This window comes from Lissotriton helveticus, chromosome 8 (genome assembly GCF_964261635.1).
Source record: "Lissotriton helveticus chromosome 8, aLisHel1.1, whole genome shotgun sequence".
NCBI lineage: Eukaryota > Metazoa > Chordata > Amphibia > Caudata > Salamandridae > Lissotriton > Lissotriton helveticus.
Window position 1 is genome coordinate 408432809 of NC_136069.1, and position 13313 is coordinate 408446121.

Sequence of the window (13313 nt, forward strand, 5' to 3'; positions counted from 1 at the left end):
AACTTTACTCTGTTATGTTTAGCAATTTGTGAAAATTCTCAAAAATAATTTGAGTAGTGTGAGTCACTAGCTAATTTTTAAACTTGATCTCACTTATTTTTATGATTTAAGAATGAGTGTTGTATTTAGTACATATTGATTTTTTGCTAAGCTTTTAAGTCAATACATGGTTTTAGAAGTGGCAAAACAGATTCAAGTCCAACAAACCCAAGAAAACTCCAACAAAACGTTTATTTACAGTGTTTTTCAATTACAAACATAAAATATTATTTTGCTGCAACAAAATGAGTATTGAAAAAAAAGAAATACAGAGTAATACAACTATAATAGCTAAAGTAGGCCACTAGTTCTTCACCTGGAACAGGTCCCTACTCCTCTTAAGAAACCCACAGCATTCAATATTATCACACTAGCACTGACGCTCTGGAGAGAGAACCAAGTTATTGCATTAAGAGTTACAGAGGTAACAGCTATATATTTTCCAAGGACAATATTGCATTCTTTTTAATAATGCAGAAAATCATTCTGAATTAGCATAGTGAATACGTGAATAAATGCTTGAGAATGCTTGGAAAGAAATTACATAGACACTGTATACAAAATACTGTTACGGTGGCCTGTTGGTCCATTTATTGATAAAGGCTTCAGAAAGTAATAACACTGACGTTTGAGCAAAATAAAATGTTAAACTAAAAAAATGCATGAATTAATTTTTACTGTAGTCATTCTGTGCCATTTTCATGGGTATGTGATTATGTGTGCTTACTTTCAGAAGTGTACCGTGAATGGGTAACGGCTAGAATCATGCCTAACTGAGAATCCTAAGGTAAGGCCCGTAATCATCTCATAGACTTATTCCCTTTAGCTGCTCCCATTTGCAGAGATATTTCTTAGCTGAGGGCCAGCAATGATCTGTTGGTTTGGACTTCTTCTCCCTCTGAGGATGATGTTTTGGTCCATCATTGCTGGCTACCCTTGCTCCCACCCTCAGTGTGGAGACATTCCCACTTTTTCTCAATCTCAAACTAACTCTGAGAGACAGGAGCAAAGGGCTGTCTTTGAGATCGCAGTCATAGTCTCTTAGAGTCCATTTGAAAATAAGTCTCTTTGACTATGCCTTGTGGTCCTTCAGTATGGGTACTGCTTTTGTTTCTTTCCTGAGAAACACGCCAGCCAAGTGCAGATCAGCATTGCTGCCGCAGCTCCTCCTCCGGTGCAGTAGTAAGCCCAGCCAATTTTGCAAGTACCTGAAACAAACCAAAAACGTTGTGAATGTAAAAGTCAGCCTACACAATATTTACTTTTCAATTATATTTTATTGTATACAGTTTACATTTCAACAGCACCTTTTCTCTGTAACAATTTGCAAAGAAAGCAAATGTTTTGGTGAATATTAATATAAATTTTTTTTCAAGTTTAGGAGCTCTTTTGCTTATGTCACTTGAAAACAATTCTGCCATTTTTGTATGGTCTTCAGAGATTTTTGACATAGTAGTCTTGCCATGATATGTTCTTTGTATGTACAGACGTGAATCTATTGCAATCAAGTGGAAGTGCACTGGAAACTCGAATTCTTTTGAAATCATAAAGTCCTAAAATCAAAGTCCCAGTCGTTCAGCATAGACCCTTCATCGTTCATCGGAGCACTGTCCTATCTCAGTTCATTATGCCATGGTAGTAAGAGATTAACTCATAAATTTGCTTGCTTCTTTCTCATTGTTGTTCTGTCACATGTAGACCAGCCACACTTTAAGGGAAGTATTATCTGAAGGATATTGTTTATGGTGGTGTACTAAATCCATTACTGTGAGCAACAGCTCTCTTTATTTGAGAAGATGATATCCTGCCTTTTTAATGTCGGTAGTGCTTTGAGTTGCCTCTACTACTACTACTGAGTCTGGGGTCAAAAGGTGCTCATATGCACCACTGTCCTCTGCTGCTCTGCAATGGTGGCATGGCCGTATCCACTTGTTAAGTTGTTGCTCTACATTGAGAGGCTAGGTTGCCAGAAAGAAAGTTACCCTATGAACGCTAAACAGACTTACCTGAGAACGGTAATTTCATTTGTGTAAGACTATGATAGAGTTTGCATGATCTCCTATCCTTCCCAGTGTCAAATTATTGAAGTTATGCATTAAGAGAAATCATTTCAGTTGGGACCCTAAATGCAGCAACGGAAACATTGGGGGGAACACTCTGATATGACTGAAGATTGATGAGATATTAGTGGCACTAAGACAATCTTATGGCGGGAGAAATGTGCTATGCCAGGGAACAAAAGCTGAGTTAATGCAGTTCAATATCACATAAAAGAAGATAGGGGGAATCATAGCATTGCTAGCATCTGCTAGATGTGGAGATAGTGCAGAAAAAGCAATGAGGGAATATATGGTAGAATTTCTTGATGCCACAGTGAAGGGAAATGTTGAAGATACCTAGCTGATTTCATAAGACTGTACAGTTTAGGACCTAAATAAAGGAATGGAGATGAATGTTGTCTATTTGGATTTCTATGCTGTAGCACACAGGCATGCTTAGCAGTCTTTGTGTGAGACCAAGGGAAGAAGACACATTAAGCTACTGCTTACGTCACAGGATTCAACAAAATGCTTTTCTGGCAATAGAGGGAGACTAGTGTGTGCCATGGTATTCAGTGGTACAGGTTTTTGTGGTCTGGCTTGATAGCACAGCTGTCACCAATTATGTGAGGATACCAAGAGAGAGGCTTTGGCTCCACCCACATGTGGGGAGGCAGGAGCACATGTTTGTTAGAGCAGATGTTGTGTGCTTCCACAAAAAAGTGCAGGCTCTCCACACAGCTACACTTCAATGTTTTATATTCCACGTGTATCCTTTCTTCATTTGAGTTGCTAACATGTACAAGGAACATAAGGGAAAGAAATGTGCTTCAGGTCAGCCACAAAATACATAAAATGTACCTGGTACCTTCTGTACCATAACTAAGAACACCAGTACCTCTCCTCCCCGAGCTCCTGCTACACTTCCACACCTCCCGTTCTCTAAGTCTTCCATGCTCGTTTACCGTTCAAGGTTAAACCCAAAAAGCACTGCTCCCATCACACTCAAAGCACCTTGGAAACCGAACTGGTCCGCCCAAGCTTCAGACTTACACAGACCTTTTAAATACTCTAGTTTCGCCCCTGGATAGAGAGGTCGGTGATCATGAGCTGTTTCTCCACAGTCTGCTTCAGATGAAAGCAAGCACTGCTGCTCATAATATCTCAGCTATCCCCAGACACTGGCAATACCCTCCTCCCACCTTTGCTAGTAAGGGGAGGCAGCGGAATGAGCCAATGCTTTAAAAAAAGCTAAACATTTAAATTTGACATTTGAAAGAATTGTTCTTCTCATAAAAGGTAAATGCATAGTTTGAATTTCAAACATAAAGCATAAGAATAATGTTCCTAAATGTTCCCAGACCTCTGCTGGTGTCTTACGTTTTATTGACATGTTGGTGCATGGGCATAAGCTCAAATTATCATGGGCAATGTAGTGAATATGCAGATCCTTCTTTGCCTTCAATGTAAAAGCTTATACAGCACACCAAAAATCAAAAATATCCACCACACGAGAATAATAAATAGTTCATTGAATAATGGTGGTTACAGAGCAAGGCATTTCTTCCATTGGGTGCATCCTACAGTTACAGCAAGGCTCAAACCCACTCTTTCTTTTATTTCAGAATTAAGAAAAATAAAGTGCCTATCTGTTCTCAATCTAGCTATAAAGATGACAAGTTTGAGCCTTGTTTGTGTGTGCTACACTATAATTAACATTTCAATTCTGCTGAAAAGTAGGTTTTAAATAAATATTGTCTTACTTATAAAAGAACTCACCACTCATGGACAAGCTCAAGTTCAATGATCTGAAAAAGATTTGTTTACTTTATTTTATATACTGTTTATCTATATATATATATATAAAAACGAATGTATGTCTGTCTGTCTGTTTGTCGTCTATGCATTACTACACCATTCATCCGATCGCCATGAAACTTTGGGAAGTTGTTGAGTACACTCCCGCGAAGGTTTCTAGCATAACATTTTTTTAAATATCGGCCTCCCAGGGCCCTCATAATCTTTCGAATACTGATGTACGCACCAGACGGAAAAACAAAAAATCGTGTTTCCACAAGCACTCGAATAAATAAATAGAATTAAAACAGCATTCCTCCGATCGCCAGGAACATTTGGGAAGTTGTTGATTTCACTCCCGCGAAGGTTTCTGGCATAACATTTTTTTAAATATCAGCCCCCCACGGCCCTCATAATCTTTCGAATACTGATGTACGCACCACACGGAAAAACAAAAAATTGTGTATCCACAAGCACTCGAATAAATAAATAGAATTAAAACGACACTTTGAAATGTTTTCCATATTAAAATGAATACGTTTCAATAAAAATGACACAATATAAATTGAATGTTATCATAACGAGTTTCCTTAAATTTCCTTTCTTTGTAGATCGCAGCAACGCACGACGGGTAAGCTAGTATAGCACTAATGCTATCAAGATGCCGCTTCTAAGAGCAATCCAAAGGAGGGAGGGTTTCAAGAAATACAGAAATGGGATTTCCAGTTATTACAGTGAAAGAGACCGGACAGAGTTGGTCAGATGTCCATTACTTATCGTTTTTTGGCCTTTTATGGCTGTCTCAATCTTACATTTGATGTTGGACAAGGTCCTTGATACCAGAGAAGCACATCAACTTCACAAGCATATGGTCATAAACAACTTAGTGCGAGTATACCAGCTAGTCTTCCGCACTCATTTCAGGATTAAAATCGCAACTCTACAAGTCATCAGTGATGTCCTATGGGTGGCAGACAGAGGAAATCCCTGCCTCCTAGCGCTCATCGTCCTCTTAGTGGCCTTTGACACTGCTGATCATAAGGTACTGCTCAAAATTCATCCTCACAAATGGGCATGTCGACCCTGTGAGACTGAATATGTGTGCACATGTGTGTGCATGTATAAATGAATACATCCTGAGAGATAGGGTAACTATTTGTCTCTCCCTGGCACATCAGTGGCTTAACTCCTGAGATAATGCTGGCACATCCTTGCCATGGTGGACATATTTGGTAATAATATATATAGCCCTGGCACCTCATTGACATAGTTCAGTACCTGAAATAGTGGTGGTTCATCTTTGACATAGTTCTGTCCCTGAAATAGTGGTGGTCCATCTTTGGCTTAGTGGGCATTATTGAAATAATTCTAGTTATCGTTGGCGTAACAATGTCCCATTCCTGACATAGAGGGCAATCCTAGAAACATTCTGGCTGTCTCCAGCATAATAGTCACCTGTTCTTGACTTAGTGGATAATCCCATCCTTGACCTTGTAGGCATACTTTGTATCATGTTGGGTATCCCTGGCTTCGTGCTGGTGCCTCCCGAGAAGAAGACATTGATAGTGGCATTCTCATTAAGCTTGGCATAACAAGGGCATATATTTGACATATTGTTGACACCCTTGATATAACAGTAGCTTTACATTTTATGATGGTAGAACTCGCACAGGGGTAGTCACCATCAACTTATTGTGACTATTTTAATCATCATTCTGGTCATCCCCAGTACTATAATTGTGAACACCTTTGCCATTAGATGGAAATTACTGCAGTTGGATGATGGTTATAAATAGGCAGGTGTGGTAGTAGTACATGTGATTGAAGAATCTTGCCATTTTCACAAAGCAAACATGAATTTACTAAAACTGTAACTTTATCAGTTCAGAAAAATACAGTTGTTTAAGTGGGAGAGGACTGAGCCTATTTATCCAAATGCAACTTTCATATTTCACAATTAAATATCTGTATTTACAGATACAAGCAAGATGTTTTATAAAACAATTATACCTTTTCTGATGTATATTTAATTTTATTTACATCTCACCATTTCAGGATAATTCATACAGATTTCAAAATGCTTTGGCCTGATTTTGCTGTTTGCTACTAGTGGACACTTACTGCTATGGCTGATGTGGAACTGAACAATCATATTTTTATAAAACTTTCCAACAATTTTTTTCCCCCATTTTCCATATAATTTTCCTGAAAATGTCACCATTGTGTCACCAGTTTTTAAAAGCTTTCTTGGGGAGGGTAAACCCTGATAACTCTCATATTATTGGACTTGTCTGTGGCATTTGAAACCCTCATGGTATTGAACTTATCTGCGGCCTTTGACACTGTAAACCACCAAACAGTGATAACTCGTTAGAATGGTCTTAGTGTCCAGGAAACCCTGTTAGCCTACCTTTAGGACTCCCTAACCTTGTATACACAGACATTAGCACTAATTTGTTTTACCTCGCGCTCTCTACCAATCAATAATGGAGATACAGAGATGCTTATCTTGTCCTCACTATTATTTATTCTGTATGTCCTTCCACTGGTATATTTAATCAAATGATCTGGCTGTACGTTTTTATGTATGCCGACAACATGCAAATAATCTTTAAGCTATTTCATTATCTAAATGCCAGAGCTAGCAATCTGTTTTCCTGCTTACAACAGGAAGAGAATTGGATGAGCAGTAACCAACCAAATCTCAAATTGAGCCAAGACACAGTTACTAGCCCCATTTGTTTGAACAAACACCTTTTTGGCACTGCCCTTTCGGCCTCCAGAGTTAGTAACTATGATACAAGTAGGCCCTCAGGTAAAGAACTTAGGAGTCAAGTTTGAAACTGGATTAAATTAGTACGGTAGGCTGTGCCTGTTTTTTCCACCTTCGTACTCTCAAGAGAAGGCTCCAACTGTTCTACTTTTCACATAAAGTAATGATTATGAATGCCATCATTTCTGATGGATTGACTACTGCAACACTTTATACATGGATCTCCTTGCCAGTGTTAGCTCTAGACTCCAGCTAATTCAAAATGCTGCAGCGAGAATGATTCAAAGACTGTCAAAATAAGATCACCTTTGAGAAGGTTTGAGAAGCGTTGAGAAGTCTACAGTGGCTCCCTGTTAAACAGGGTGTGCATTTTAAGTCCTTGTGCCTATACCATGTATAGTAATCGGGTCAAATCCCTTTCTAATTGCTTTCAATGGTATCGCCCAGACTGCACCATCAGATATGCAGATTGAAGCCTGGTACATATACCGAAATTGACAATACTGGAAAATAGGAGGTAGAGTTTTTGCAGTAGAAGGAAGCACTTTTAATAACTCCTGATAACCACTTGACAAGAATACACACTGCTGAAGTTTAAAAAAGCATAAAAAATGTGGCTTTTCTCTACTCTTCTCTATTCGATGAATCATTTGACAGTAGTCTCTTTCTTGTAGCTTCCACTTAGTGCAAGGTGCCATCACGTGTATGAGCAGTTCAGAAAACCCAATACAAACTACAAACAACCCCTGGGTGGGTTAAGGCTTGCCTGTCACACCACAAAATATCTCAAATACTTCATTACTGCTCCTTCAGAAACCCAGGACATTTAGTCAATTTAGGTGAAAATAATAATGTACAGTTTGCTATTTGGCATGCTCTTTAACTTCATACCCAAATGCTCATTCTCAAGGCAGATGTTTGTGCCTCAACACTTTACAAGTTAACTAACCATCACTACCTTCAAGACATGCCAGGTTTGTGGAACCACAAGGGTTTATCTATTTACTAAGGTCACAGCTGGAAATATCTGTACTGCATGAAGATTCGATCTCCTGAAAAATGTCTGCGTCCTATAACATCTGTGTGACCAAAGAGATAGCTTTCCTGTTATTTGCTTGGTTCTTGTTAAAACAAAGATAATGTGCAGGCAAGTCTTGTAGGTAAAGGTAATAGATTTATTCTTGAAGTTACATCACAGGTTCGAGGTTACAGGAAGATGTTCTGATCCATAAAGGTGCCCCAACAGGAGCCGCCTCCTCGCTGCTCAGTCCTTCCACACCAACTGATTCTCTCTTCCATACAAACCCACTCAACATTCTATATGACCTCATCATAGACTGAGCAGCAAGGCAGAGAACCACTGTAAGGAGACTGCATTGGGTAATTAGTACATTACAACAAGTCTCTAACATATGTGGGTTGGTTATTGGAAGCTTGCGTCCATTAGATCTATGCAACATGTAATGGACCTACCCTACCAAATCTGAGCTGTCTAATTTACATACACCTACCAACAGCTTTGAAGCCGCTCCATTGTTTCACTTTTGTTCAGTAAGGGCCTTTATGTCATCAGGTGTTATTAAAACTAATTGTTACAGCAATGCCGTGTGATCTACCTCTGTAGCGCAGTGCTGATTTTACGCACAGACTTCCCCTGGGCTGCCAGACCCCACACTCTCCTCTACCTTTTCCACTGCCCTTCCACAGGGTGCCACGTGGTAGGTTTCTGCAGCAATTGTTTTCCGTTTGCAGCTGTGGGATGGTGGAACGAATGGTGCTGCCCTCCTGGTCAATCCAACAATGGAATTGGAAAAGCACGTCATGTTTCTCTAAAATCTAAAATAATGATTGCTGCTTGCTTACCAAAGAGAAATACTAATCAAATAATGTGTATGTTCTGTGGGTGCTGCCCAGTGCATTATTACAAGGCAGTTTAACTGTAAATACGTGTATTTGCCAAATTGTGAGTATCCAAATGTATTTTACAGTGGCATTTTACAGCATCTCTCTTTACAGTTAGATAGCCGCAACAAACCCTCCTGAGTCTCTCCTGACCGTATCTCACTCCTCCCTTACCCCTCCCTGCTCTACTCTTCTCCACTTTCCTGCTACTGACCTTTGTCCTCACCTGTCCTGGCCCTTAATCCCCACCCTGTTTATCTGTGAATTTCCCTCGTCAATTGAGATCTAGCTATTTTGTCTGATGCCCGATGGAGCTCCCTGGTTTAGCTATAGGGGAGACAGTTCGGGGATTCCCTCCTTGGACGTCACCTACACAGTCGGTCTTTAGACAGACTTCCTTTCGACTCTCCTGTCGTCTCTTCCTGCATCCTCCCTCTATTTATGTCTCTCCTTCTCTCCTCTCTCAATGTATTGAGACTGAACTATTTTGTCTGATGCCTTATGGAGCTACCTGGTTTAGCTATAGGGGAGACATATCGGGGATTCCCTTCTTGGACGTCACCTACCCAGTCGGTCTTTAGACAGTCTTCCTTTCGTCTCTCCTGTCGTCTCTTCCCGCATCCTCCCTCTATTTATGTCTTTCCTTCTCTCCTCTGTCAATGTATTGAGACTGAACTATTTTGTCTGATGCCCGATGGAGCTACCTGGTTTAGCTATAGGGGAGATGGGCTGTGGATTCCCTTCTTGGTCGTCACCTACCCAGTCAGTCTTTAGACAGACTTCCTTTTGTCTCTCCTTGTTGTCTCTTCCCTTATCCTCCCTTTCTCACCTCCCCTGCCCCCTCCACTACTTTTCTCTCTCCTTTCTCTCCTCTCCTAATGTATTGCCTAATTTTGATGTATTGTGTAATTGATGATCTTTTTCTGTTACATTGTTGATTCTCAGGTAAAGTGCTCTGATACCTTCGGGTCTAGCAAGCGCTATATAAAACTCTAAATAAATAAAAATAAAAAGATAGTTATAGACAAATATGTTGTCCTATAATCGCTGAACACTTACTTTAAGTTTATGTTGTGGAATCTTTATATTTGGTTAGATAAAAACGTAAGGTAAAAAGACATAAATCCGGTCTTTTTATTGCTACGGCATTGAGTGATCGAGAGTGAATAGCAAACTTAGACTAATAAGACACCTCTCTTTTTTCCTTCTATCCGGAGAGAATGAATCGTCTCTGAAATCTAACTGTGCTTTCTAAAGAAATGCTGACCACAGGAGAGAATGAACAGCGCAAGATAACTCAAACCCACCTGCAAAGTTATTTCACCCGGGAGGCTGCATTCAGCAGAAAGAACGACGAGTTACACTAATATGTCAGGCGCTCTCAGCCAATGTGTAAAGTATAGTAACAAAAACAGCACCATGGAGTTTCAGGTATCCCTGCCCAAATAAGTGGCTGCACACAAAGGATGCTTTGTGTTGAATTCAAGCCGCTCTGGCTAAGAACATCGCCTTATTGTAAGGGTGGGTGGGAATTTACACCGGTTTCCTATAGCTAATTTAACTCCCTGCTTCATCAGCTTTGACACTCAGAGAAAAACTGGTGGTTGTGTATAATTGAGCATTTTGCATAAATGCACTGGCCTAGGTTGTTATCTACACTCTCATGTTAGGGAAAATAGAAGCTATAACAATAAGGGCAGCTTTCCGAGCTGCCCCCAGAAATCGCATCTCCAACAAGGAGCAGGCGAACAGACCACTATGAGCACCCTGTTGACACCTACCATTTTAGTTGTGTCATACAACCATGTTATTTTTTGTTGATATATTATTTTGAAGTAGTTCCCCAGGGTGTGTTCACACCACAAGGTGCCCTCTAGCACTGCGAAACCTTCTTCAGTACACCATGTTGATAATAGCTCATAGCATGGGATGACGCAAGTCTTAGGAAGCCTTGGGAATGCTAGATGGCCCCTTTTCGTCTCAATATGAGTGGAAGTCGATTCTACAGCGACCCATGGAAATGAAAATATAGACGAGAAATATGTGTTCAAGGATATGTTCCCCACTAAATTTCTTCTGAGATCTAGATTAACCGACCATGAGACGTTTATCATGGGTGAGATCTCATTTTACCTTTTACCGTCTTTGGGTCAATCGTTTTTTAATATTCAGGACTGGGTATGCAGGAGACAGTCATGCACTGGGTGCCATTCCTGGATAACAATAGTTTTATAACCAAGATAGGAATAAAAAAGTCTTAGAGAAGTGAGGTGCCCATCTAAGTTGATTTTAAAATTCGGGATGGTTTGGGAAAAATAGCACTGAATTGAGTAAAATTAAAGAGAGAGAAACTTGATATTTCAAGTTAATGCCTGTTGGTCTGGGTTTCAATAAGTTTACATGAGGGCAAGTAAATGCAGGACAATGTGGCTATTGGATAAAAAGGAGACCTAAACCAGGCAAGGTAAAAAGGACCAGAAAGGATCTGAAATGAATAAAAAAGGTGCATCAGGAAATTCCCCTGAACGCTCTTGCAAATGTATTGCTGTTTCTGCCCTCTCCTCCTCTTGCAGGCGGGTAGAACGAGCCAGAGGATGTTCTCTAAGTGTTGGAGGCGACCTGTCAAAAAGTAAGATGAGTTTTAGGTACACTTGAGAACCCAGCGGTGTTGCCTTCAACATGAGATAGGTCCGGCATCTCAAACACTGTTCTGCATCCTCTTCTAGTAGAAATGGCTTCCCCTCTGCAGCGCAAGGTCAGTTGATGGTGAGCTGCCTTGGCCACAATGTGAGATCTGAAGCATTGGCAGGGCCACTGAAATTATGGAACAGGGGTGGACAAAATTATACGGCAGGGTTGACTACATTATGTGGCAGGAAAAGGGAAATGATGTAGTGTAATGAAACACATTTTGTGATACCATCACTTCATTACTTTGTCATTTCAACACGTTAACACTGTCAGGGAAAAGGTTTCACCCCATTAGTACGGGTTTAATACACTAATGCACCGGTGAGTAACAGAAAGGTGACTAGTCAAGCTTTGTGAATGGTCTTCCACTGTGCGGTAACACAAGTTGATGCGTTTTTTTACTTACTTTTGATCCATTTAGGCTAAAACAAATTTGCTACAAAATGCAGATTATGTGATAGATGACGGACTATGTAGCAAATGCTGCAAATCCATAAATATAAAGAAATCTTGATGATTGCTAAATCTCATAATTCCAGTGGCCGTGAGCATAGGCAGCTAATAATGTATAATGCCAAAAATCTGGCATTGTTGACCATACATGGTCTGAAGGTATCCAGATGTATTTCAATGAGCCACTCTGGGATCTGATTTGCATTCTGACATTTTGAATGAGAACAAGATTTAGCTTGGTTGAATTTACTCTGAGCTAGGATTTTTGCATCCAGGCGTTTATGATTCTGACATACTTCTTCAAGCAGGCAATGCCACTACCAGATAATGCCCTTTAGAAAAGCTGTGAATCATACCACTGTTACTGTAGCAGTGACTCAGTCGGGGTTTGGTCAGATACATGCAGGTGAAAAATTGTCCTTGTCTGTGGTATTATATGGTAATATAATAGGCTTCCCCAAATAGATTGTTTTAATATACTAGTATGTGCCTATTTATATGACCTATAATGACAGTGCTGGGAACCTCATTCTTCTGGGCAAATTGCTGATATTAAGACTGATGCTTTCAGTCGCAGCAATGTCTCAGCCTTTGGAGTCTTCACTCAGGTCTGACATGAGCTTTCAGCAATGCTCTTGAACTTCGCAAGTACTTTCTTACTTAGCCACAAACAGGTCTGAATATGGATCTCTGGTCACAGCCCTTCGTGAGATCTCTGTCTACACAATTCCACAGTTTTCTTAAGCCCCATTCAGTTCCTGATCAGAAGTGCCAAGAATTTATGATGTAGCTTACTTGGATCGCGTGTTTTCCCTTACAAAATTCTGCCTAGTACGTATATTGATCAACGTTGATTGTTAGATTAGACATGTTTATTATCACCATGTTTCTAGCTGACCTTGAGATCATTACTCTTTTGTACACAAGGCTCCACTTATGCATATTAAGATTCTCTGAAATATTGGAATCATGAAGAGAATTCTTTAAAATGGAAGAAATACAGTGGTATCAAAATACCACATCAACTAAACAACTCACATGTACTTTTCCACTTCTGGTTTTCTCAAAGTATCCTCCAAAAATGTTACAACATAGGCATATGGCACATTAAAAACAATTTTCATTATGGAAATACAATGAGAAAAGGATATTGGGCTGCCATTAGAATAGAGTTCAGTAGGATAGATAGATAGATAGATAGATAGATAGATAGATAGATAGATAGATAGATAGATAGGTAGATAGGTAGATAGGTAGATAGGTAGATAGATAGATAGATAGATAGATAGATAGATAGATAGATAGATAGATAGATAGATAGATAGATAGATAGATAGATAGATAGATAGATAGATAGATAGATAGATAGATAGATAGATAGATAGATAGATAGATAGATAGATAGATAGACAGACAGACAGACAGACAGATAGCAGATAGATAGATAAATAAATAACATTTATATTGCGCTTGCTTACAACCATGCCCATGCAAAATGTTGCCTGCTGGTCTGGATTTTAAAGATTGAGTAGATCTCTGATTGAACTTTGAAAAAATGCTGTCGCATAGAATTCAAAAAAAGGTTATACAAGAACATTTGGACCCATAGTGAGTGCCTG

At 39.6% G+C, this 13313-nt stretch overlaps 1 protein-coding gene across 1 annotated transcript in view; it reads right to left on the reverse strand.

Annotated features, from left to right (window-relative positions):
* Positions 1-212: 212 nt before the first annotated feature.
* Positions 213-13313, reverse strand: part of LHFPL6 (LHFPL tetraspan subfamily member 6) — a 431940-nt gene continuing 418839 nt past the window's right edge. Inside the window, exon 4 of the mRNA XM_078657243.1 lies at positions 213-1247. Coding sequence (XP_078513369.1) covers positions 1129-1247 — 119 coding nt within the window. The 3' untranslated portion in view covers positions 213-1128. The remainder of the gene's footprint in view (positions 1248-13313) is intronic.